This window comes from Pelodiscus sinensis, chromosome 1, assembly GCF_049634645.1.
Source record: "Pelodiscus sinensis isolate JC-2024 chromosome 1, ASM4963464v1, whole genome shotgun sequence".
NCBI classification, from domain to species: Eukaryota; Metazoa; Chordata; order Testudines; family Trionychidae; genus Pelodiscus; species Pelodiscus sinensis.
This window is the reverse complement of record NC_134711.1, coordinates 156,845,397-156,872,813: the sequence shown is the minus strand read 5'-3', so window position 1 is coordinate 156,872,813 and position 27,417 is coordinate 156,845,397. Positions and strand designations below refer to the sequence as shown.

Genomic DNA, 27,417 nt, shown 5'->3' with positions numbered 1-27,417 from the left:
GTAAAGTGTCTAGGCTTGAAAGCAATCCCTTCAACCAGCATAAAACCAGTCCACAACCAATCAACTTTTCCTCAGTAACAAATGAGTATTGAAAGAAAAAATCTTAAGTATTTATCTCATCACATTTACCCCTTGATTTTAAGTATGCTACTGAACTTGCCTTTATTTTCCATATTATCAAACTCTATATATCCCTCCCAGAAAAGCCATTAAAAACAAAAGCACATGTGCATGCATGTCATTTAGTACATCTAGAAAAGGACTTACCTAAATGCAGCAACAACAGTTTTCAAGTAATATTTCCCTAATGTAGAAGACTCATATAGTTCTGCAAACTGACAGTTAAATAATTAGAAAGCTAAATATAAGAAGAAAAGAAATTGTTAAATTAGACTATTAGATAATCACTAACTTTTCCAAGTATCCTGCCATTAACACTTCACCAGTAAATTGCATTTTAAAAGTGACTACAGAGTAGTAAGAGTTACTGGTCAGGTAAGAATAGCAAGCAATATTCACATTTCAACTTCCATTTCAGTTTGAACAAAGTGGAAATGAACTATTTTTTTCACCAAAATAGGGGAGAGGGTTATGTAGGAAATATAAAAAAAAAAAATCAAAACTACCTTATGTATTTTCATTATTTAAACTCTGCCATTTCTGGTTTATAATCCAGTCACGGCAAACTCATGTCGGCCACGCACAAAGCAGTTTTGAGACACAAGATTAACTCTGTTGGGAAATACAGGCTAACAGAAGGCGGCTTTGTGCTTAAAGACCTCTGTTAGCATGGACCCAGAAAACAGTATTGATCTCACAAATACAAACTTGTATGAGAAGCGCAAGAAAGCAAGCATTGTTGTGCTGGTGAGGAGAGAGGAACCAAAATAGAATTTGTGCAATAATTTAGAATTGGAATTAAAAATCTCACACCCAAGCAGAAACAGATCAGTACAGGGAATCTAAGCTGAACAAAAAATAAGTTCACTTTTAGCTCTTTTACAAAAGCTGAACATTTTCAGCTTTGAACTAGCCTTTTTTTAAAAAAAATATTGCCATTTAGTGTAAGACAACAAGGTTGTACTTGGCTCATTATATTCCCAACGCACTACAGCAGATTAACAGGTTGAATTGCCTCCCATCCACTTGCCCTGTCTTAAAGAGGGCAGTTGTCTTAAGCTTTGTAACTTGACTCTCTCCCAGACTAATCCTAGATTTTATTACTTTGAAAGAAAAGAACAGATACCTATGACTCAAACCTCAGTTTTCTACTATAGCTCTGCATTTTAAAGACAGGATTTCAACTCGCGCAATACAAGGTTTTTGTGTTCTTAATTATGTCACCTGTGAGTACTTACATAGCTCTGGATTGTTTCTGCTTGCATTATAAATTTCTGTGACTTTGGATCAGCGAGGTCACTTGTGTAGGTCAAGTTGGGTATTTCTACACTTCCACCAATATAGATAAAGGAGAATGCTGGAGCTGCAGGAACAGGATCATGCATTAGCAAGGTTAATAGGCCATCGCAACTGCAAACATACAAGAAGCAGAGGTTTGTGAAAGAACTGATTTAACCTTGATGTTACTCGACTGAAGTATGTGAAAATATGACAGTATGAATCAATCTACCACTAACCAATGGCTGAGGATAATATTCAGTGAGAATATTATTCTGTATTTGCCAAAACTTGTGCTCTGCTCCCCTACAATGTCAGATTTCTACCTATACATTCAGTTTGCTAAAAATTTAAGTTTTCATCATTAGTGGCTCACAAGCTTAGAAATTTTATGATTTTAGGCTTGGATATTAAAAGTGGGAATTTTTAATAGGATCCCAATCCCATTGAAAAGATGAATGAATTGCAATGGCATGCAGGCACTAAGTGCCTTAACTGCAGCCCTTGTGATTATCCAGTGTCCAGCACAATCCACACCTTCATTATTCTCTAACCACTGTTTACCATACACATTTAACTGTCTATGAACGATCATGAAGGTGAAAAAACTCAGCAGCCTACTTTTTACATGGTACCTGTCCAAATATGGAACGGAGACAGCACTTAAATGGGTACTGAAAAATAAATTATGTTACTAAGGAATGGCACTTACATAATGAATAGTACAGGACCAACACAAATATAGTGGCTGCTAAGGAAATCAGAGGTAAAATTCCAAGAAGCCACCCCCTCCAGAAATGCATATTCATCTGTTTAAAAAAACAACACTGCAGACATGAAATTTCTTCTTGAGAAGACTGAATATGTTGAAGATTCAGACTCTGTTAAAGAAAAACAAGTGGAAAAGTGTCAATGACTCAGACAATAAAGCAGGTGCAGTTTTCCTTGCCCAAATTTTAACTATTGTGAACACAGGCAACTACATCCCCAAGAATAAAACATGTTTATTGTGCTCTGTTGCAACCCCCTTACCTGTCCAGATCCACATTCAGAATCACTGGGAGCTGGAATGCTGTATACTACAGGGATCCGTTTGGCGGGGAAAAACTGCATCATTATGCTTTGACGACTCACTTCTGACAATTCTCAACATCAAAATCCCGAAAGGCACTTGAATAAGGTGCACTTTTTCCTATTGCCTCTCATTTCACCGTCAGCATACTGATTAAAGAGAGAGCCAGTCTGCATTCAAAGTAGGTGGGAAGGAAAAGAATCAGCACTACTGTAACTCTTTGTTTTCCACATCGTTCAGTCAGTTGAGCCTATCAGCTGCTCGTCTCCCTTCAGAATACATGAGCAAGAGAAAACTTCCATTTCCCAACTGTGCATGTGCAAAAAAGGACCACAAACACAATAAAATCTAAGCTGATCTCACTGCATCAGTCTTCTACTGGACACCAGATAGAAAGCCTAGAGACATTCACAGGGATCTGAGAGGTCAGTTTTCCTCAGAAACAATGCTTCTACAATTCTAAAAAGGACAGCGTAGTGCCTATGTCATACAGCAGAAGAACGCACACACAAATATTGTTAGTTCAAGTTTACCTTTCTGGAGCAAATTGCTTTAAATGAGCAACCCAACAAATGACATGAAATTTTGCATATATCACTAAAGAAAATGTAGTCATAGGTGGCAGAACTAGAGGTTTTGGGAGTGCAGCAATAGTATCCCGTGGCTTGACATGGTTTCCATCATAAATAGGGTTTACATTTTGGTTCAATGGTCAAAGCAGTCCCACTATACAAATTGATCTGGAGCCCTTGAACGCAGTATGTTTATAATATTAAAGATCCCAGTACTAAAGTCAATTGAGGGAAAAAGTAAACCCGAAAGTGATAAAGTGATATAGAATGCAGAAGGAACTTGCTTGAAAGCAATCTTATCCTGTCATGACTCAGGAATTCTAAAGAGAACCACACACAAATGTTTCTCTTTCGAGTTCTCATCCCATCTTATACAGGTCTCACTGATTGATTAGCAGTTGTCTGATTTAAAGTAGAAGAAACTTTAAAAGAAAAGAAAAAGCACTGGTGAAGTAAGCCTCTTAGATTTCCTTTTTTAGCCCTTAAAACACAATGAATTAAAATACATAAGAAGCCTTGTCTCTAAGTTTACAGTACACAATTTGCTGCCGTCTTTACTTAGCCAAAATGCATACGGATTTTTAATGACTTGTGTACGTATGGTCTACAGGATCAGGCGTATAGTTGGGGAATGCAAAACAATGCCTGCTAAGAGAGATCTTTGCATAAAACTACAATGTGTGTGGATTGTTTAATATTTTAGTCAACTGTGGGGAAACTGAGGCAATGGAGCACAATGATTTTCTCAGTGTTACATAGGAAGCTGGGATAGAAATTGGAGTACAGTAGTTTGAATGCTAATACTTTGTTGTAGCCATTTAAATGCATCGCATTTTAGGAACTTGTAGGCTATGAAAGTTAGGACATTATAGATAAGAGTATATTACAAATCACCTGTACCATAATCTGTCAGTTGAATGGAAGATTTAAGATTCAAATTTCAAAAGGCACAAGGGACAACTAGATACCCGAATCCTATTTCATCCTCTGAGAACCTCCCCTTTACAGCACACGCACAAGTTTCAGAAATGTAAGACAAATTCTACTCTGCGGATCTTGCTTTAGCAAATCTAATACACCATGTAAGAGTTCAATCAATCATAAAGGCATGTGGACACACTAGTATGGGGGGTGAAAGAAAGGTTTCAAGGTAGGGCTTGGAGAAGAGGGGCAATAATTCTCAGGTGATTTACAGAGCTGTGGAGCTAGCATACCAATTAGTGAAAAAACAAGCTTCAAAGCTGCTTGTAATTTGGATGTAACCACCATAGTTACATGCCCCACTGGAGGAGAACATTGCTGTTCCATTGGACATTGGGTAGAACTTTGTTTATGAATGAGTTGCTTCTTTTGAGTATAGTTAAGAATGATACAAGAGAATATTCAGTTAAGGCTCTCATCGTGCCGCACACTCTTTAACAGCACTACTCAGCTCACTGACTGAAGTATGTATTAAAGTCTTTCTAGAATTTGAACCTTAGATTTCAATGTCAATGTTATGCCTAGTTGGAATTTTCCCCCAGCGAAATTGCTCAAAGTTTGGCCTCTTCAAAAACGGACTTAATTTTTAATTTACTTTTTATTTTACAGTTTTTCCAACAAACTTTTAGTGAAATGTCTTTTCCTGGCAGTTGTCCCAAAATGTTTGTACCCTCCCATCCAATTTTTTCCAAGTTTGGATTTTTTTCCTTCCTTTGCCAGTTTTAATCTGTCAGTTTTGTGAAATTTTCCCCAAAAAGCTTAATAAGTTTGATTTTAGCAAGCTTTCCCACTTACTAACCCCATTCTCCACACTCAATCATTTAAAATATTGATAGAATCTGGAATTTTGTGGGCAACAGAATAAATTATTTCAAATTTTCCAAAACAGACACAAAATTTACTTTTCATTCTGAAATCAGATCTAGTAACTACATCAGAATATGCAAAGCTTCTTGAGATGAAAATGAATGATTAATAATTATTAAGCACTTTAATATTGCATAGAGGCCATAGCATATTGGCAAATATCTAACAATTTATCACTGATGTAATTATTGACGAATAAGATACGCAAACCCTATGTAAACGGGTACAGGCATTTTTTGAGATTGAAGCCTTCAGACTGTCTTAATGGGAATACTCGAGGTAGTAACTGTTATTTTTTAGGGTGGTAGTATCAGCCTCCAATTATACAATCAACAAATTAGGTTCAATTCTGACACCTACACTTGAAGTCAAGTTGATGAGCAGTAGATTTTAGCACACATTTAATTCCAACATTAGTTTAGAGCAGGGGTTCTCAAGCTTCCTTGCATCATAATCCCCTTCTGTCAACAAAAATTACAAGGTCATGGGAGTAGGGACTGAAGCCTAAACCCATATGATCTCTGCCTATCCTGATCGGGGGGGATGGAGGGAAAACCAAACCCCAAGGACTTAAGCCCTGGGGAGAAAAGGGGGCTGTAACCTGAACCCCACAGTCCAGGGCTGAAGCTGAAGCCACCCAGGGTTGATGGCCTGGGCCTTGGTCCCAGGCTGAGAGACTCAGTCTCTGGCTTTAGGCCCCCACAAGTCTAACATTGGCTTTGGCAACTCCATGAAAATGTGGTCATGACCCACTTTGGGATCATACCAACCGCTTGCTTCGACTAGGTTCAAATTGCAAGTATCAGACACAAAGGACAAAGGCCTCAGAATCCATTAGATTATATTCATAGCTATTTTAATTGATTCTAGACAAATTCTTGTCGTAACAATTGTGTACTCAACAGCTTGTAGTAAGAGAAAAAGTGTTGCATATGAACACATAGGTACATGAGCACATTTTTGGAGCAGTTTTTTTCAGCTGCCAGCTGAGCACAAGGACTTATTTCTTCCAGGCAACTAGTATACTTGCTCCATTGAAAAAAAAAAAAAAATAGTCACCACCACCCTCGGAGCATGGCTTCTGAAATTTTTGGAAGTGGAGGGCCAGAGGGAAGGGAGGAAAAAAAGAGATTCATCTACTATCCTTTACCCTCATTCCAACATGTCAGTCTGGGCTCTTCTTCACTTACTCCAGTCTCTTTGCTGGAAGAGGTGACACAAGGAAGATTAGTGGACCTTAACACTAAGGTAGATGGTGCTCCATGCTCCCACCATGCAGGATATGATCAGTTAAGATGAATGGGCCGATTGTGACATAAGTACCCATCTTACCTCCTCCTTCCTGACAGGAGGAGCCACTAGTGTGGACTGTTTAGACTATTACCAAGCACTATGGGAGAAGTGAGAGGAACAAGGGAAAGACTCACAGGACACAAGGAAGGCTGGATTGATTTCTTTAGGATACTGATTGACCTATCCTAGGGGCATGAAAAGAAACACCCGCTGCTGCCATAGGACCCAACTCTTCCACTTGTTCACACTAAGTTTGACTGGTTCTCACTCTCATTTTCCTCTAGGTCAGACTGGCAATGACCTTGTGGTTTGTTTTCCTTCATCTGCATCATGTAGTTATGCATCACTTGCCAGGATTATCTGGTTATATTTCACAGTCACTTCCCTCCATTGCAGGGGCTTTGAGCACAGGTGCACTTTCGTTCCTTCTATTTTCTGCCTGTGGCACTGAATAGTCTAGTCTCCTGTAGGCTGTACTCCTTCCATCTCATGTTGGTTATTGAGTTAGCTCACGAAGACGAGCTAGCACCCAGACACTATGATACACAGAAGGTCAGACTAGAAGGTCTTGTGGTTCCTACTCACCTTCAAGTATGGCTCTTCTACCAAAACTGTGTAAGTGTTGTGATTTGCATGTTCAGTTCCCATTGCAGCTATTGCTCTGGCCCCACTTGCTTTCAAACAAGTTGATACTTATTTGTCCTAGCACCCCTGGGGTCTAGCTTAAGCATCTTTTTCACTAGGCTGAACAGACTCACAAAAATCTCCCTCTCCCTCTGAACCTACGCCCTATATTTTCTATTGCAGCAAGAAGAATCTGTGGATGTTTTGCAGCCAAGGCATTAATGTGATCTGTGATGTATGTAAAGAAATCGAACATCCACCAACTGTTTATTAATATGATTTTAATTGTGATATTCCAGATAGCATGCACTTTTTGTTCCCATTTGACCACTTCCACCAGATTACAAAATCAAAGGCCCAGATTACAAAATCAAAGGCACATATCTGTTAATCCACGGAGCAAACTTTGACACCCTTGTGTATACACCAGGGAAGTTTGGTCTTCCACAGCCATAACCCCAGCTAACAATACCAGTCAAAAACCATTTTCCATCACTTTTGCTTCGACACGACAGAGGTCCTCCAGAATCACCCTAAAAAAAAAAAGAATATTTTAGTTTAGATAGTCTATGGTAAAGAGTAATAAATCCTGGGTAAGATTCCACAGTATATACTTGAGCAAAACTCCATGAACTTCAGTTGAAATTTTGCTTTAGTAACAACAGAAAAAACCGTCCCATTAGGTTTGATTAGGAATAAAAGAAGATGAATTCAGTTAAGACAATGTATAACATATCTGCTCCTCAGATACATGCATACAGCTGCTAAATCAGACTCAACATGAAAATTCTAACCATAGTACTCCACAAAACAGCATTTCAAACCCAAAATATGAAAAATGATTTAATAGGAACAGGATTGGACCTGACATACAAAGAGCAACAGTGTGGGAGGTTATGAGTGAGACATTGCCAAGCATACTTTTTTAAATTTTTTCATGACACTGTACATTTATCAAGCTGCAGCATAAAGAAAGTGTTTATGGACAAATAAGGTATTTTAAAGTAGGAAAGCATAATACAGAAACCTGCTGAGAACTATAGGATCCTTTATAAAACACAAGGGAACTACAATGCTAGAAAAGACAACTCAGTAGCAGTATCCTCTTTATCACTAGGGTACTCTGATAACAGTATTATTTGCATTCTTTCATAGAAATAGTTAATCCATGGTATAATTCCTTCACATTCATGATAGAAATCTAAAACCAATATTACCATTCGAGTCTAATCTACTTTGAGAATTTGCCCACATGTGACAACTGACAGCCAAATCAACAAAGCTCCAACAGAGTAATTACTGCAGTTGTAGTCAAATCCACATTTTCTTTTGGACAGTTTTTGAACAACAGTATGTTCCACAGACATATACTGATTTTATCCAATGTTTGCAGGAAATTTAAAATGTTATATTTCAACTTCACAGATTTGAATTTTATCTTACACAATGCACTAATAGAACAGAGAAGTCAAAATCAAAACAATGAAATGACCTTATCAAAACAAAAGTTTAGAAAATTTAATTTTGACTAGCTACAATTATAAACAGCTATATTCTGCATCAGGAGTGCTTCCTCCAATTTTCAGTGGAACTTGGAATCAATGTTGCAAATTGTGATTTTCCAGTTGCAGGGATGTAATCTCTCAACTGTGGTTCAGGGAAATACTCTTTCCAACATCAGTGAAAGAGTACGACAGGATTCTGGCTCAGTACAGGCCAGAATTTAAACACACTGATTCTGGCCCTCAAGCCCAAAGACCAGATATACGCAGCTTAGTGACCGAGCAAAGTGTCTATACAAATGGCACTACAGAATTCTGTTTGTCTCTCAAAGACTCCAGATCAAGTATGCTATTCACTTGTAAAATTATGCCTGTTTGCTTGCACTTCAGCTGTCAACCCTGAAATCTCCACCTGGGATCCAAGAGTCATCTGTTTGAAAGCAGTATTTATCCTGAGAACCTGTGATACTGACTTGCATTTGTGCGACCCATTGGCCCTGTAACTGAAACTTAGTAAACAGTGCTATTGATGCACACAAAGAAGTAGGTCTCAGCTTTTTCTTGCTGTGTTGGTTTTGTAGTGCTAACCAGAGTAATAATATTTCCTTTCCCACCACTGCCAATATGTTTAATGCCAGCAAAGTCAGCACACAAATGGCACACCTGCTGATGAAGAGGTCTGTTCTGCATAGCTGTTTTTGGAGCAGAAGTACACATCAAGACAGTTCATCTCTGATAAAATGTTAGCCAATGACTATGTATCACTTAAAACGCAACAATGGATGATCAAAAGATAATTATTTAATTTGAACTGTATAAAAATATTTACTTTGCAGCCATCTTTCTTCCCAGACATCACCCCGGCACATAACATCCGGGCTGTGATAAGCCCATACGTGGAATGACACAATGTTTGGTCCACAATTTCTACCTCGGCTTTCTGCAAAATTGCTGAGCCTTGGTCATCTGGAAAACATATTGAAAGAAAGCCAATATGGTTTAATAGACTTCAGAAACATTACTTGTGCATTTGTAAGTTAGTGGATTAGCTCTGTAGGCTCCCTGACTACCTGTTTAACTCTGGTTTGCTCCCGATCTGGGCAATGATCTCAATGCAACCCATTAAGATAATGTGTTGTTCAATACAAATGTAAGGACAGATTGTGTTAACTAATCAAGTTCCCTTCTTTTAAAATTTACACCTAACACCATACAAAGATTAGTCCCATATGGGTGTAATTCAAAGTACATGGAGCACATGAGATCTCTGGTTCTACAGAAACTCTAGTCAGCTAGATTCTCCAAGCAGAACATCAAGTTACCACCAGAACTAACTTTCTTGTCTGAAGTTAGCCTCCCTAAGACACTGTTTCTAGCATGTTAACATCTTCAGACTGGAAGAATAGAATTAAGATACTACAGGGCAGTAGGCAAAATAAGGAATTATTCCTCCCCACCCCATTTGAGTGCAGCCCTCAATGCAAAGAAGGCAGACTAACCAGGCATAAGTCAATATCCACCTTGGAGTGATCCAGTACAACTTCACTCACGGGAATGGACATGCATCTGCTTATACAAGAAATCACTTTAGCCCTATGGGTGAATGAAAATGGGAGCTCACTTGCTTCTTGCCTTTGACCCCAGCCTGTTATCCAGCACTTCTCACCACTGTGGGTTTTATGTGAAAGTGGAGGTACACAGATTGGCTGAATGATGTGCTTCATTGTGTCAGGCCATGGCATGCTTAGCTGTAAGAGTGCAACATCATAGTCATAGTTTCTGCTGTTATAGTATTCATGAACAACGATTCTTCTAACCGCAGACACAAACTTGGCATTCCCTTGAGCACGCATCCCTAAGTGCGCAGTCCACGTGCGAGGATTGGATAACCTAATTAAAAATGGATTAATGTACAATAAATCTTCAAGACAATCTCTTTGAAATTTCTTCTGGACACAATGTCCAGGAAACTCCTGGTGTTAAGTTATAAAAAGGTAATTTTTAAACCCAAAAGAAGAAAACCAAAACAAAAAATATGGAACTAATAGAACACATGCTGGTATTGCCTTTTACCCAAAAATGCGTTTTTTGCTGTCACTTCCTTGTGGTCTGACCTACACAGTAATTCTTTGGAGAAAGGACCTTGTCCTCACACCTCCTTGTAAAGAGCCTAACTTGTTGCTAGCAGCACACTGTCAGTAATACTACCATAGATGGATACCTGCATCTAAGGCTTCCTCTATACTGGTGACAAAATGAAAGGCACGTGAACCTACATGCTACAATGAAAAGCAGGCTGTGACCATCACTGTGGTGTCAAGATGCTACATCACCAAAACTTCATTTAGACTATGTGAAATGAATGAATTTGAATACCAAATCACCCCCTTTCCTGTTCTGTGTACGTGAGGTGTGGGGGAATGATTTTCGTAATATAAAACTGGTTAAAACGCTTCATTATTTAATTCATAGTAGTAAATTATCTGAAATCAAGTGATACCATTCAAGTGATACCATTCAGTTTAAATCACCCTGCGTCAAATCTACCAGAAACCACCACATTCAAAGAGAGGTATTGAAAATGCTCTTCGGGCACATAAAGTAGAGGTCACCGTTTACCTGTTTCCTTGAAAACAATGAGCTGCTGACAGAAGCCATTCCCTAGAGATCACTGATGCTGCACAATAAGCAACTCCAACAAAATGGAGGCTGACTTGCCAAGGCCATTCACCTTCTTGTGCATCAGAGCCTCCTACGATGCGATGGTAGATATTGCTGATTTTACTACTGCCGCAGCCTTCAAAACAAGATTAATAATCTTATTATTTCTATGACAGTAGCACCCATCATGTGCGAGGATGCTTCCTAAACGGTGCTTCTCAAATTTCTTCTTTCATCTCTTATTTTCAAAGACATTTCACTAAAAGTCCCTGAACTGAAAATCCTAGATTTATCTTACCCATTCGTGGAAAGAAAAGATGGTCTTGTGGTTACTGCATCAGATTGGGGAGTTCTGGGTTCTCATCCTAGCTTTGCCACAGACTTCCTGTGCAAGTGTAAGCTAGTCATTCATTCTCTTTGCCTCAATTCACCATCTGCAAAGCAGAGAGAACCCTTCCTTATCTCAGAGATGTTGGGAGAATTACTTTACCATGGCTGAGTTTCACTATATAAGAGAGACAGGAGAGGAAACAGATGCCACTTCTACCTGCCTCATGTACTTGGACCTGAGCTGGAGGTATGCCTTGTGGAGGAGATGCACAGCATTACTTGAACTACCTTAATGTGTAATGGTTGCCCTTCTCTTCAAACTCTGAAAAAAGCAGCAGTGGGGGGAACGGGGTTAAGATTTGAATGCTGGTCCTCTCGGAAATGGATGAGGCCAAAAGTTGTATGACACGCAGACTACATACATGCTCCAGTCAATACCCTGGGGTCTGAAATCACTGTTACCAGCTTTTGTAAATGTATGAAGACAACACCTTTGGTCCCTGCTATTGGTAGTCTCACAATGACATGAAAAACTCCATTCATTGTGTAACACCGGACACAAGGGAGAAAGAGCCTCACATGGTACTGTAAAGTAGATGATGCTGCACTAGACTACATGTCTATACCCCAGGAGCTCTACTCCCAGCTCTTCCAATGCCAACTGGCAATGTTTCTAGGCACTTCATCACCCCTGTGATGAGCCACTCTTTTTAGGAGTTTCACAGCCCTCAGGGATTAGCAATCACTCACCCATCTCACCCATGGGGTAAGTAAGAGTTTGCTTAAGGTCCCTGCAGAAAAATCTGGGATTACAGCCCAGGTATCTACGATAAGTCTCACCCTTTTGCCACAGGTCATTCTAAAGGAAAATGGCAAATGAGATGCTTCAGTTAGCTACGTGAAGCATGCGACTGTATCACTCACTAGCAGTTAGACCATTCATAGATGTTCGTGACACGGCCATTGGTTCTATGCTAAGATTTCTGGTGTTTTTTTCTCTAAGATCCTGTGATAGAAGCGCATGCTTTTAGACCCAATAGTCCTTGGTTCAGCCTCCAAGGATGACTCAGATAGGACACTGGTTATACTTAATTGTGTTCTATTGCAACCACTAGAGCACAATCTGCCCTCAGGGAAACAAAACTAGGAAACAAAACCAAGAAGTTAAACATTGGTACTGGCTCTGAATGGAGTATAAAATCGTGTGTTTTATCTTCCTCCATAGACTGATTCATATCAAAGCTAACAGCATGCCTTCCTTCTCACCAGTTCCTCCTATTGTTTAACTGGAAAAGGTCTGTGGGAGGGATCTGGTGAACAAGCAGAACAACGCTTGCAATACTGCTTCATAATGTATGACTGTATTGATATACTTTCTATATGCCTACACCTAGCCAAGGTTTATCAGCTCTGTTACAAAATGTTAGTGTTGTTACAGTAAAATTGTGTATTTGCACAAGGAAATAGTGGATAAAGCATAAAAATCATGCTTACACTTAGCATTACCAGCTCTTCCACTGCTTGCTAGGCTCATTAGGGGTAATTTTGAGCTAAACAACAGCACAGAACCATGAGAACCAGGACTGGCCTCTGTAAAACTTTACAGGACCACTGGAAACTTGTCCACACCCATGATAAACAGACATCCAATTAATTAAAATCATGCCAGACCCTGGATGTTGCCAAATTAGAGAGATTACATCTGTATTAATGCTTACTTTACTGTTGTATTTTTATAGCCTCTATTTTCAGTGTGTGTTTTGCTTAAAAGGGAGGAGTGGAAGACTGTTTCCAAAAAGGTCAGAACTGAGTTAACAAAAATATCTTTCTACAAGGCAAGACCTCATTTTCAAAGGTTATTTGTGAGCAGCCCCTATGCAAAATGAGCTTTGCTAAGTCCAGCTCTCATATCACAGACTCACTGGCATGCTTTGCAGAAAAGTTCTCCAGGTGAAAAATGCTTGCATTTTTATATAACAATAAGGTTCCAAATATCTGAGTCCCCTTGCTAAAGCTCTTATAAACAGGGAACCAAAAAAAAAAAAAAAAAAAAAAAAGGCTCTCAGCATAAATTAGCAGGTGCTGGAAATACTAATTTGCCCCTAATTTGGGGTTGGCAGTTGGAGCTCTAACACCATGATTTAAAATGTTCAAGTGTCATGATTTTTTGGTGTTCAGTTTATATTTTGGGATTGGCAATACTGGGATGTTTATGTGAATTATTTGGAACTATGAAGAGATGGGAATATATTCTGTGATTTATATTTGTAGCTAAAAGTCAGAATGGAAGACAAAATAGGATTGTACCTTCTTATGTTGGCACGATGAAACTTACCTGGCAATGCTCAGGTCTGGGCCAGAGATTGGGAGAGGGGAGAGGCCTGGGACCAGCATTTAGGGGCGTGTAAGCCTCCCATACCAGCACTCCCCCAATGTGACTGCATTGGTTTATCATTATATTTAATCTTTCATTAGCACACAGTTTATAGTTAAAAAAAAAGTCAGATTTTAAATGTAGGTTTTCAAGATAACTACTTTATTCTCGGCAGCTCTTCCTTCTCCCTTCAAATCTACCACTACCCTCAGAAAATTCAAAATCATCAATGGCCTTGGAAAGGCATCCATCATCTTCATAAGAATTTTATCATGTAATAAGACCAATATCCTCTAAATTGACTGCAAAAGTTGGGTTATCAATTTTAAAACTCTGCAGCATTTGCAAAATTTTAAATAGAATAGATCTGCTTCTTTGACTGACTACCCAGCTATGCTCTGCAACTAACCCCGTTCTCTAGCCCGGGGTGGGCAATAAAAAGGGGGCGGTTCACCACAGTTAGACCCTCGTGGGAAGCTATATTTACCTGCACCTCCACAGGTATGGGCAATTGCAGCTCCCATTGTTTGGGAATGGTGATCTGCAGCCAATGAGATCCCCAGTACCTGTGGAGATATTGGTAAACACGGAGGTGTGGGGGCCCACTAGGAGCTACCCGTGGAAGACAGGATACAGCCTGTGGGCTGGTATTTGCCTGCCCCTGCTCGAGCCCTCAAACAAGAATCTATTTTTGAACCTGATGATTAAAACCCCACACACAAAAATGTGAGAATTAGGGCTCATCACGACACAAACATTAAAAAGACAAGGAAGTTCGATAACTCGTCAGACTATCATTGGATTTCCAAGCTTCAACTTATCACTGTATTAACACACACTGAACATGCTTACCACTGAGCAGAAAGTATGTGTACTTTAAATAGGAAAAATGTAATTGAAATATGAAAAAATATATCACATTTGAGAGATACTCACTGCAGTTGCTCTCATCACTTCCATCAGGACAGTCTGCTGTCCCATCACACTTTGCATTTTGCTTTCTAATGCAAAGGTTCTCTCTACACTTGAAAGTGTGGTTGTTGCATGGAATACCTGAAACAGGAAACAAAATGGAACCATGTACTTTTGGACTGTTAATTTAGCATCTTGGACTAAGAATTTGCCTCCACTTACAGGATTACCTGAACCTCTACTACCAAGTTCTCTATTGGATATTCAGTTTACATTGGCAAGAATTGAACAGAGTAAGCTAGACCACCAAAAGGACATTTTCCTGATACAAGCAACATTTCCAACAGGGCTTTAGAGGACATAGCTATGTTGGGAGGTATGATTTTTCTCCCTTTCTCTCCTAATTGGTGTGGCCTACACCTTTTTTTAAACAGCATAACTTTGCTGAAGTGTAGACTGGATTAAAATGAAAGTCGTTAGCAAAGAAATCAATATTTCTGTTATATCAGTATAAATTACTCAGAGCAACTCGATGAAGGAAGCTTTAATAATTGAATTTCAGGTAAAATGTATTCCAGTCGGTGTCTTTTCTTTATCCTTCTTGAGTCATGTTAAATAAATGACATATTCATTTCCTGCAAACACAGAAATAGCCTGTGAAATTTCACATGGCTAGAATAAAAGTTAAAGAAGTGCGGTAAAGTCTGGGCTAAGCCCTGCGGGCCCTGTGCTTCCTGGTGGGTTCTTGTGGGACTCAGAGGCTCGCAGTGTCTCTAATTACTGCCACGAAGGCAAGGGTACCCAGCTACCAGAGCCTCTTTCATCATTGGCCAGTCCAGTGCCCTTCTTTCTCTAGTCCCTGCTGGCCCTTCCAGCCAGAGGGTGGGTTTGGGGGGAACCCAGTCCCACTCACTTGCTCCAGGTTCTAGACCAGGGCCCTATAGGAGGGAGCAGCACCAAGCAGGCTGTGTAGCTTAGCCCTTGCCCCCTGAGCAGAAGCCCTTCGCTGGGCCACTTCCCCAACTCCGCCTGCAGTACCTCGTTCCTGATATCAAAGAGAAAACCTTCACAACAGCTCACTCGGGTGTATTTTCTTGCTCTAGGCTGCTCCCTTCTCTTTGAGTTCTCCTCTAGGTCGTCCCTTTTCTCCTTCGCCCTTAGCCTTGCCTGGGGAGTGTTTTTAGTGCATCCACCTTAAGTGGCTGCAGGTGTTCTAATTTGCCTTCCCTTCAGGCTGATGCCAGATAAAGACTGTGTTAAAGCCTAACACCCTACTCAGGGAACATAAAACCACATACCCAGCTCTCTGCATATCTGCTTTCCATGAGGCCTCAGTAGCTCCCTGCTCTCAAGCTGCCACATAGGCCTAAAACATGGCTAGCCTGAACAAAAAAAATTTGTAGCACTTCCCCAATTTTGTTTTTTCAATGTTGTGCTCTTCTCAGAAATATCTGTGCCTCAAAACAAAACTATGCCTGTCTGACTCCTGATAAGATGTAAATGGCTTTTTACAGGCATTGTAAGAGTAGCCTCGGAGGTTTCTAGGGCTTTTTTACAAGCATCTCAAGAAGCTAACCATCATTGCATGCAAACACAAAACCAACTGTCTAAGAAAATGCATGTTAGAGCTTGAATATGCATTTTAGAGTAACTCATTTGGGCCAGATATTGCAACTAGAGTTGTGTAAGCAATATACAGGAAACATACTTGATCAAAAAGTTACCATACTTTGGGTACAATTTTGCTCATCTCTTCCATCCTCACAGTCATGTATTCCATCGCAGGCAATTGAAGAATACTGAACTGAGAAGCTGGCATTACAATTCTCTTTGGACACAGCTAAAGTAGGAAGAAAGCAGGAAATCAGCAACACAGGCATTGTGGCCAAGGAGGAGGGCTGTGCAAAGCTTTATTAATACCACCATTGCTGCTATCTAAAAGATTTATATCATCTTTCTCTCGCACCAGGTGCTTTCCAAAGATCAGTATTATTGCTGTCTTATGCATGAGGAAAGCAAAGAGAAGAACGCTAAAGTGAATCACCAAAAGCACTGATTCCCAACTTCCAGTCCACAGCCCGGTTTAGGGTCATGAACCACTGGCTGCCGGGCCGCAGCAGCTCTGGGGTCCGGGGCTTTTGGTGGACAGGTAACATTTATTTGCATATTCATTGTTTGCATAATGAATATGCAAATATTCAAATAAAATGTTACAGGTCTGCCAAAAGTTTGGGTTTGCTGGTCTGCAGTATAAAAAAGGTTGGGAACCACTGACCCAAAGTCACAAAGCTAGTCTGTGGCCGATTCAGAAATTAAACACGTCTGTGTTGATAACTGACTCTATACATCTATCCTGATTGTCAACTCAGTTGTAAAAATTGAGTGTAAGTTCATAAGATGTCACAAAAACCTGCAACAACTAATGGTGATACTAAAAGGAGACACAGTCCAATCAAAAAGGACTACTAATGTAACTCAAAGACTATTATGAGCAAGCTTAGTAAACAAAGGAAGAGCAGAAATGGATATTAATGAACAAACACTGGTGTGGTGAAAACTAAGCCTAGTTGGTGGACAAAACAGTCAGGCTACGTCTACACTGCAGGCTTCTTGCACAAGAAGCCTATTTGCGCAAAAATTTATTGCGCAAGAGCATGCGCACACCTCGAAGCACACTGCATGGACACTTTTGCTCAAGAAAGCTCTGATGGCTTTTTTCCATAGGGATTTCTTGTGCAAGAAACCCCTCTGGAGAGTCTACACTTCTCTCTTTGTGCAATAGCTGTAGCGCAAAAGGGAGTTATGCCTCGTAGAAGGAGGTTTACCTACACTGTCAAAAGCCCTCTGTTCTGCCATTTTACTGCAGATTTATTTGAGCAAAAGCACATTTGAGGTGTGGATGCTCCGCTGGTTCTTGCGCAAAAACAGCCATTTTTGCGCAAAAACCTTGCAGTGTGGATATAGCCTCAGAAGATAGGCTATTCCAGGTCTTAAAGAAGGAAACTTTGGAGAAAAGTCTTTATGGCCAATACCCCATCATCTTCTGGGACAGGAGACCCGCATCCTAATCTGAAAGAACTTCTGACCACACTGGGCCAGAAAGAGGAACCAAAATAACATTGCCAGCTGATTCCCAATCACCAACAGGGATGAAATGGGATTCCATTTTTACAAGAAATACAAGCAACTTCAGCCAAATATAACTAACTTCTTGCCCTCCCTGCCAAAGGACAGATACTAATATTTTTAATACTATCTAAAATACTAGCAAATAAGGGCATTTTCCTTCTAAAACCTCTCTGGGTAGAAGGAAAGGGAACACGTGATATTATCATAATTACACAATTAAAGCCTTACTTAATACTTTACATTTCAAATACTTTAATTATTTCTCTTCTTTTCTTAATCTTTAATAAAAAAGGCTAAAAGGGTTTTAAAATTGTGTTTACACAATGGTACAAAGCAGGCTGAGGTCTATATATATCAAACCCTAGGCTTTGTTTAACACTGTTTAAGAGGCAGAGGAAGAGGCAGAAGAAGCAGATGGGGCATAGAATGTTTTAATTTAACAATGTCAGCTTCCAAAGGAAAATAACTATGATGTGCTTCCATATTTGTGCAGCTGATTTACTGATACACCCTTGCTCTTCAGATTTACTATCTTGTCTATAGCAAATAGACGAGGCTCAAAAACATTTCAAGTTTCTTGAAGCAACCAGTATTAGGCCTGCAAAAACAGGCTAGAAGACTCAAGTTTTCGATATTTACTCTTCAATAAATTCAAACAGAATAAAATGTTCACTCATTTACTGGGTTTCTCTTTGCAAATGATTAGCAAATACTAACCACAGAAGAGTTCATCGCTTTCATCAAAGCAGTCATTTACCCCATCACAGCGCTGAGTCTGCTGAATGCATACACCAGTGGAACATTTGAAGTATCCGGCTGGACATGCTGAAGGCAAATCAACAATCTATAAATTCTCTGCTTCCAAATATTTGTGATTCACAGCATGAAAGTAACACCATTAAAGAAAACATATTAAAATACATCTGAAAAGATCTCATCTGAAGAAGTGGGTTGGGCCCACAAAAGCTCATGATACTATACATATATTTTTGTTAGTCTCTAAGGTGCCACAGGACTAGTAATTTTTTTTTTTAATTACTGTGTTATTACTGCCACCATAACTTATTGGAAAAACATTTAATACTAACCATATTCTTACATCTATTTTTCACCAGTGAAACAAAAAGGGTCTGGGTTTTTTTTTACTATTAAGATTACCCTTTCTGATGACAATTTCTGCTGTTCATAGCTGGCTCTATTCTTAGGATTGCTGCATGGTAGAGTATGCAAATCAAGTATGGGCAGAGTTTGTTAACTGGTGCACAGTTCAACTGAGGGAATTCTCTGGAGCAGTGAAACAACATAGCAGAGAAATGCATTAACAAAGGTTTTGGGGGAGGGGAAGCATGACAGAATGGTGAATTTAGCTCACATTCAAGAACACTGAACTAGTTGGTACATTTCAGGGTAGGTACTTGGCTTATTTTATTTTAGATCTCAAGTATTTTACTTAGGGTTTGCAAAGAAAACAGGATTTCCTAGGAATATGTAGTCTCAAATTCATTCACAGTATCTTGGAAAAGCCAAAACTCATTAGTCACAAACTAAGCTTTTTGATAAATATGCTGATTCAAAAAAGGGATTTTATAAACATACATGGGAAAAACTGGAATCCATCTTACGTTGGCTGATGTTGTAGCTTCCATATTCCACCAGAAGTGGCTGCTCTGAGAGTCTAGAGCTACACTGAAGCTCAACGTTAACCACAAAGCTTGCAACATGGAAAACTGTTTGGTGATCAATGTAGTAACCACAGTACCTAAGAGTGAGCGATAACATTAGTTAAAAAACTGCTTGGAATTAATGTGCTTCACATACTATTTCAAGAACCACACTGAAGTGAAGAAACACAATGTAAGTGTGCAACATATTTTAGCCTTGGAGACAAGGGCAAATGAGAAGTGTGATGCTATCCCTCACAGATTAGATTAGTCTTGGGGGCGTGGGAAGGACAAAGAATAAGTTTCATCTGAGGATATGTCTACACTGCAGAGTTTTTCCGGGATATCAGAGGTATCCCGGAAAAATTCTGCTATGTCCAAGAAATGCATCTGCTCTTCCGCCTTTTTTTTTTTTTTTTTTTTTTAGGAAGAGCAAATGCGCTCTTTCTGAAGCTCTGTCTTCCTCCTTCTATGAGGAAGAAGGGCTCTTCCAAACCAGGGTTACCCCCCCCCAAAAAAAAACTATCAGAAAAAGGTACACAAATTGCGGAGTGCAATTTGCGTACCTTTTTCCAATAGATCATTGTAGTGTAGACATAGCCTGAAAGATACGTGCACATGTAGCTACATAACTCAATTTACTTCCCACTGAAATACAAAGGGAGAACTCAAACTGACTAGAATATCGCCAGACTCAAACATTCAATAAAAATCATGAGACTAACTGAAAAATCCTAAGACTTCATTTATATACCACATTCAGGATCTTTGCCTTCTAGGTTCTGAGCCCTTCTAGGTTCTTCAGTGGTGAGAGTTAGAAACTTAATTTTCTTCAGTGAATACTGGGATTTTGCATGTACTCTCTTGATCCAAGAGCTGGGGCTTGAACAAATACACCAAAAATCCTGAGACCCATGAGAGTTGGCATCACTGTTACTGGGATTTGAACAAAGGTCCTAGGAAGCCTATCATTTCAGATCTGGCACAGTGATTAGCTGTGCAGGCAAAGTGCTCGGGCTCCATGGTGACAATGGGGGAGAGGGGAAATCATTGTGATCCATCTACACCAGGCTCCTGTCACTGTGGGAACCAGCTTTAATGCATAAAATGAGCTAGAAATGTTAATGCTCCAGATTTAAAATAAAAATGAGGAAACTATGGCACCTGTGATCAACTGCTGACCCAACAGATACAGTGAAGTGTTCATCTTCATAACTCTTAACATGGAATTATTAATTATTATTATTATTTCCAAGCATTAGTTGCTATGTCTACAAACACCACCACCTGACTTAAGTGCCTACGTTTCAGAAATAGATTTTTCCTCCCCCTCTTCCCCCTTTGAAACTCTGTTGGGGAAAAAGGGGAAGCTCATCACCATGGGTTATCTGGGATAGGAAGAGAAGGCCACTTTCTCAAATCTTAGAACAGCTTTACTACAGTTCGCCTTCTCCATGTCAGTTTGACTAGTGACATTTTCAAGAGAAAACTTAACAGCAACAGGTGGCCCCTTACTTCCATGATCAACACACTGGGGATGTATTTGAAACATTCCACTGCATGTATGGGAGGAGACTGGAAAATATAAAAAGACCAAAATCTGAAATAGAATAGTTTCCCTAAAACTTAGGGAAATCCTTAGGATTTATGGGGCCCAACACAGTACTATTGAACTGGCGCCCCTATGCCCATTGGCAGCCCATGGCATGGAAGGATTGATTGTTTCTTAGAGATGTGATTTTATAAATCATCAGCAACACACTAATGAACTATTTTCAAGCAAATTGTAAATGAAGGTTCTGTAGACTAACACAGTAAATTCAGAAACTGACAGTATATACCTTGGAGTTGGCATATGCCTGATAAATAGCTTCATTACCACTTGAATAGCTCTTCCTCAAGGTCAGTGTTCTGCTAATATCTCTGGCAGGCTTTTTCTTTTTTCAGTTAACTAGATCCTCTCCAGAGGAAGCAGTGTCACAGAACAAGGATAGGAAGAGGTGGTTGCGTGGACATTAAACCCAGTGGTGCCCCACATATTTGGATGCCCTTTACAGCTATATACTCTGTGTATGAGTAAGGATGGCCCTGAGAGTTCTTATGACCTGGGTGTAATCCATGTAGCTATGAGACGTGATTTGTAGGTACTGCACTTTTGACTTTCTAGCAGACTTCTTGAAAGCAAGGGCAAATGCCACTCAGAGGTGGAGCTGATGCAATGTGTTACAAAAAGAGAACACCATGCGCTGTCTCATGGAGACGTCTTCTGGTTGTGCTCTTTCAGTCAGAGTGAAATAATTCAAAACAGAACTAGATTATCATTCTATTATGCTCAAACACTGACACCATGACAAGCTTTTGAAAACCGTAAGTAAATCTTGCATTAAAATATGTTTGGGACTAACATTCCAAGCTAACCGGTGGAAAGAAGTTCTCCAACTGGTCTTCTGATGACCAGGCTAGAGTGATCCCAGTGTTATACCAGTGTCTTCATAAACATGTAGCATTCCTCTTATTCCTAAGGAGAGGGCAGGAAACAGAAGGATAGAGGAGGAACTTGATGTTTTGGGAGAAATGGTGACATTGGCAAAATATGTTACCTGGTAAACAACCACACAGCCCACATCCACTATTACTATTCAAGGTCTTTCCCCCTGAAAGCATGTCTTTAAACAAGTGGACTGTATGAAAGGTGGAGCACTGTCTTGGGTGCACATCTAGTTTAAGCTGCCATCTTGGCAAACAGTGTCTCTGGATTTCTGCCTAGATGCCACTTACTGAATCAGAGAAAGCTGAATTGCCTACAGATGCCAAGAAACACGCAAGTCAACTAGCCCAGCTGCATTTCTAGGGCATCTTTCATCAAAAGATGCTACGGAGGCTGTATGTGATCTGTAGACACTGCCATAAAACAATATATAACGTAGAAAAGAAAGCCATCCATGACCCTTTTAGCCTCATTTTAAAAACAGAGTAAACTTTTGAAAGTGAAAACAATTCCAAGCAATGTTTAAGCACTAATGCTGATCTAGACTTAGACAGTAATAAAGAAAAAGTTTCCCCAAGAAAACAGATTATCATGAAAAATAATCTGTCAGCTTTAAGGCCTTATCTACACTACCAAATAGCCATCATTCTGAAGAGGTGACAGCAAGGGAAGTAATTGAATTGATGTTGAACACCTTTGATTTGCAAGGATAACCAAGATCAGAATTGTTTCAAAATAACTTTGGTTAATACCTACTGAACTCAAGGAAGGAGCAGATAAATTACTAGATTTGAGGCACCATCTCATAAGGACTAATTCGTAGGTTGAAACTAACGGGTAAATTTTATTCAATGTTTATTATGGTAGCTCTGTTGTATTAAGTTAGGATCAATAGCTGGGACAAAAGGGGTTTATGTAAACCAGTTGGGTATGTCTACACTACAAAGTTAATTCGAACTAACAGTCATTAGTTCAAATTAACTTTGATAGGCGCTACACATACAAACCGCTAGTTCGAACTTAATTCGAACTAGCGGAGTGCTTAATTCGAACTAGGTAAACCGCATTCTACGAGGACTAACGCCTAGTTCGAATTAAGTAGTTCGAATTAAGGGCTGCGTGGCCACTTAATTCAAACTAGTGGGAGGCTAGCCCTCCCCAGCTTTCCCTGGTGGCCACTCTGGGCACCACCAAGGAAACTCTTCTGCCCCCCTCTGGGCCCCGGAGCCCTTAAAGGGGCACGGGCTGGCTTCGGTGCCCGTGCCAAGTGCAAGCCTGCGAGCACCCAGCCAGCATACCCTGCACCTGGCACGGCACGAACCAGCCACCCGCTGCCACCCAGCCCTCTGCCTCTTCCCGGGACCAGGCTGGCGGCTCCCAGGAGTCTGCCCAGGGCCGCAAGAGGCGGATGCCCGCCTGGTCTAGTGCGGAGATCGTGGACCTCATCTAGGTTTGGGGGGAAGCCTCCAATGTCCACGACCTCCGCACTAGGCACAGGAAAGTGGCCGTCTAGGGCAGGATAGCTGCCAGCCTGGCCACCCAGGAGCAGGTTGGCATGAAAATCAAGGTGGTCCAGTGAGACCCCCGACCCTGAGCCCTGAGCTTAGAACATAAGAATGGCCATACTGGGTCAGACCAAAGGTCCACCTAGCCCAGTAGCCTGTCTGCCGACAGCAGCCAACACTAGGTACCCTGGAGAGGATGGACCAAAGACAATGACCAAGCCATTTGTCTCGTGCCATCCATCTCCAGCCTTCCACAGACAGAGGCCAGGGACACCATTTCTACCCCCTGGCTAATAGCACTCCATGGACCCAACCTCCATGAATTTATCTAACTTCTCTTTAATCTCTGTTCTAGTTCTAGCCTTCACAGCCTCCTGCAGTAAGGAGTTCCACAGATTGACTATTTGCTTTGTGAAGAAGAACTTTCTGTTATTAGTTTGAAGCCTACTACCCATTCATTTCATTTGGTGTCCTCTAGTCCTTCTATTATGGGAACTAATGAAGAACTTTTCTTTATGCACCCTCTCCACACCACTCGTGCTTTTATAGACCTCTATCATATCCCCCCTCAGTCTCCTCTGTTCATAGAATCATAGGACTGGAAGGGAACTCGAGAGGTCATCGAGTCCAGGCCCCCGCCCTCAAGGCAGGACCAAGCTCCGTCTACGCCATCCCTGACAGATGTCTATCTAACCTGTTCTTAAATATCTCCAGAGAAGGAGATTCCACCACCTCCCTTGGCAATTTATTCCAATATTTGACCACCCTGACAGTTAGGAATTTTTTCCTAATGTCCACTCTAAACCTCTCTTGCTGCACTTTAAGCCCATTACTCCTTGTCCTGTCCTCAGAAACCAAGAAGAACAAATTTTCTCCTTCCTCCTTGTGACACCCTTTTAGATATTTGAAAACTGCTATCATGTCCCCCCTTAATCTTCTTTTTTCCAAACTAAACAAGCCCAGTTCATGAAGCCTGGCTTCATAGGTCATGTTCTCTAGACCTTTAATCATTCTTGTCACTCTTCTCCGTACCCTTTCCAATTTCTCCACATCTTTCTTGAAATGTGGCGCCCAGAACTGGACACACTACTCCAGCTGAGGCCTAACTAGTGCAGAGTAGAGTGGCAGAATGACTTCACGAGTTTTGCTTACAACACACCTGTTGATACAACCTAGAATCATATTTGCTTTTTTTGCAACAGCATCACACTGTTGACTCATATTTAACTCATGGTCCACTATGACCCCTAGATCCCTTTCCGCCATGCTCCTTCCTAGACAGTCGCTTCCCATCTTGTATGTATGGAACTGATTGTTCCTTCCTAAGTGGAGCACTTTGCATTTCTCTTTATTAAACTTCATCCTGTTTACCTCTGACCATTTCTCTAACTTGCTAAGGTCATTTTGAATTATGTCCCTATCCTCCAAAGAAGTTGCAACCCCACCCAGTTTGGTATCATCTGCAAACTTAATAAGCGTACTCTCTATCCCAATATCTACATCATTGATGAAGATATTGAACAGTACGGGTCGCAAAACAGACCTTTGCGGAACTCCACTTGTTATCCCTTTCCAGCAGGATTTAGCACCATTAACAACAACTCTCTGACTACGGTTATCCAGCCAATTATGCACCCACCTTATCGTGGCCCTATCTAAGTTATATTTGCCTAGTTTATCAATAAGAATATCATGCGAGACCGTATCAAATGCCTTACTAAAGTCTAGGTATATGACATCCACTGCTTCTCCCTTATTCACAAGGCTCGTTATCCTATCAAAGAAAGCTATCAGATTAGTTTGGCATAACTTGTTCTTCACAAACCCATGCTGGCTATTCCCTATCACTTTATTACCTTCCAAGTGTTTGCATAGGATTTCCTTAATTACCTGCTCCATTATCTTCCCTGGGACAGACGTTAAACTAAGCTGAAAAGTCCCAGTCTCTTTAGCCTCTCTTCATATGGGACCTGTTCCAAACCCCTGATCATTTTAGTTGCCTTCCCCTCTCCCACCCTCTCTCTTCCCCTCTCCCACCTCCTTTTCCCAGTCTCCCCGAGTTTTGTTCAATAAAGAGAGTTTCTATTTTTGAACACACGTGTCCTTTATTTTGTACATCAGGAAAGGGGGCTAGGGAGGGGTAAGTGGAAGGAGATGAGGGAGGAATGGGGTACGAGCCCCCGATGGGGAGGACTGGGCTGGCTCTGCGGGCTCCTCGGGGTGGAAGCTCTCCTGCAGCCCCCCCAATTGACCCCTCCCGCCCCCCCAATGGCAGCCTGCGGCAAGTGCAGCCAGGCTGATGGCCGAGTGCTGTGATGTGCTGAGTGTGGGCATTCAGGGCACTCCAAGCCAGGACTGCTTTGCTGTCCCTCATCGAGTTAGACAAGCAAGCAGGGAACCCCTGAGAACTGTCTGTCCGGGGTGGGGGTCGGGTCCCTTTAAGCACAGCCCTTGGCTAGCCTGAGACAGCAGCTCCACGCTCTAAGTCCTAACCTGATGCCCTACTGGCACTGCTTCTGGCCATCCTTAACCTCGGTTCAGGGTCCACTCAATGTGGACATGCTAGTTTGAATTAGCAGAACGCTAATTCGAACTAGTTTTTAGGTCTAGATGCACTAGTTCGAATTAGCTTAGTTCGAATTAACTAATTCGAATTAAGTTAGCTCGAATTAGTGCTGTAGTGTAGACATACCCTCATTGTCCAACGCTCAATACTTTTAAATGAGCCAGCTTAATACAATGTTGTACACACTTAATCATTTTAACCTTTTATTAAAGATACAGGAAACAAAACATAGTGGTCATTTGCCATCTTGCTACTTTAAAAATGCCAACACAACTCAGTCTTACTTTGAGACCTAGCAAACGTCTAACAGCATCAGGCCTTTTAGGGCACTGCTTTCTACTTTCTCTTTCTGGTCACAGGCTTACAGCATGCTGCAGAATACTTAGTTTTGCTCAGCTAAATCAGACAGAAGGAAAAGGGAGCAAGCTAAGAAAGAGAAGAAATAAGGTAGGGAAGGAAAAGGACATATTCAGGTGGCCAAGTGGGAAAAAGGGGCAAAGTCTCACATCCTAGGTGGTATTTGGGACTTAGCAAAAGCCGGTATTGATAGGCAGGTCATCTGGGTCCCTTTCTGGCCAGGATATCTCTAAAAAATGACAAAGGTCTGAGGGGTCTTAACAGAGGGTGGGATGGCAGCCATAATGATGAAGCTTGGTTTGGTATCAGAGGGGTAGCCATGTTAGTCTGAATCTGCAAAAGTGGCGAGGAGTACTGTGGCACCTTATAGACTAACCGAAGTGTTGGAGCATAAGCTTTCGTGGGCAAAGACCCACTTCGTCAGATGCAAGCTTGGTCTAGTAGCCAATTATCTCCCCCGTCTCTTTAAGAACCTCAAAATTCATCCCCACCCAGAGGAGTTGCACCATTCAGCCCAGGAGCACCAGCAGGCTGGAGGAAGGGGCTGTCCATTACTCTTCCTCAAGCCCCACCCTTTGTCCTGCCCTCTCCCCCATGACACCCCATCCCTTGAGGATACGACCTCAGAGATTAGGGCCTGGTGCTACACAGCAGCAGTGGTTGGATACCCCCCTCCCCCCCCACACTCCCTGCAGCAGCAGGAGCCATGGGGAAGCGGAGTAGGTGCGTCACTTCCCCATGGCTCCTACTGCCGTGGGGAGCGCAGGGTAGGAGGGCACAACCGGTACCACTTCATGGTGCCTGCTCCCCTCCCCCCATGGTGATAAACCAAAGCCATGTCCTTAGGGGATGGGATGCCATGGGGAGGGAGGGAGGGAGAGTGGAGCGATGACAGGAAGGAGTAGGCCTGCTAGAGCATGCACACATTTAATAGACATCTGACTCCCAAGCCCCCCCACTAGCTCACAGAGATCTGCTCCACACCTCAGCTTCCTTCAACATAAGGGGGCCCCACTCCACATTCAAGACATCCCATTGTGGTGTGGCATTCCATAGGCTTCTGATACAAATAGAACATAGCGGAAGTATACTTTCTCTCAGGGTTTCAGTGAAGGGGTGCAGTGT

At 41.2% G+C, this 27,417-nt stretch overlaps 2 protein-coding genes across 2 annotated transcripts in view; both read right to left on the bottom strand.

Moving 5' to 3' along the window:
• LOC102460566 (suppressor of tumorigenicity 14 protein homolog) overlaps positions 1-2,576 on the bottom strand; it is a 28,798-nt gene extending 26,222 nt beyond the window's left edge. The window contains exons 1-4 of the mRNA XM_075908555.1: positions 2,431-2,576; positions 2,111-2,279; positions 1,359-1,483; positions 268-335 (exon numbers count right to left, since the gene is read on the bottom strand). Of these exons, the coding sequence (XP_075764670.1) occupies positions 268-335; positions 1,359-1,483; positions 2,111-2,279; positions 2,431-2,514 (446 nt within the window). The 5' untranslated portion in view covers positions 2,515-2,576. The remainder of the gene's footprint in view (positions 1-267; positions 336-1,358; positions 1,484-2,110; positions 2,280-2,430) is intronic.
• A 4,504-nt stretch (positions 2,577-7,080) lies between these two features.
• Positions 7,081-27,417, bottom strand: part of TMPRSS7 (transmembrane serine protease 7) — a 59,622-nt gene continuing 39,285 nt past the window's right edge. Inside the window, exons 11-18 of the mRNA XM_075908545.1 lie at positions 19,338-19,474; positions 18,433-18,540; positions 16,316-16,426; positions 14,611-14,727; positions 10,929-11,106; positions 9,931-10,199; positions 9,139-9,275; positions 7,081-7,340 (exon numbers count right to left, since the gene is read on the bottom strand). Of these exons, the coding sequence (XP_075764660.1) occupies positions 7,170-7,340; positions 9,139-9,275; positions 9,931-10,199; positions 10,929-11,106; positions 14,611-14,727; positions 16,316-16,426; positions 18,433-18,540; positions 19,338-19,474 (1,228 nt within the window). The 3' untranslated portion in view covers positions 7,081-7,169. The remainder of the gene's footprint in view (positions 7,341-9,138; positions 9,276-9,930; positions 10,200-10,928; positions 11,107-14,610; positions 14,728-16,315; positions 16,427-18,432; positions 18,541-19,337; positions 19,475-27,417) is intronic.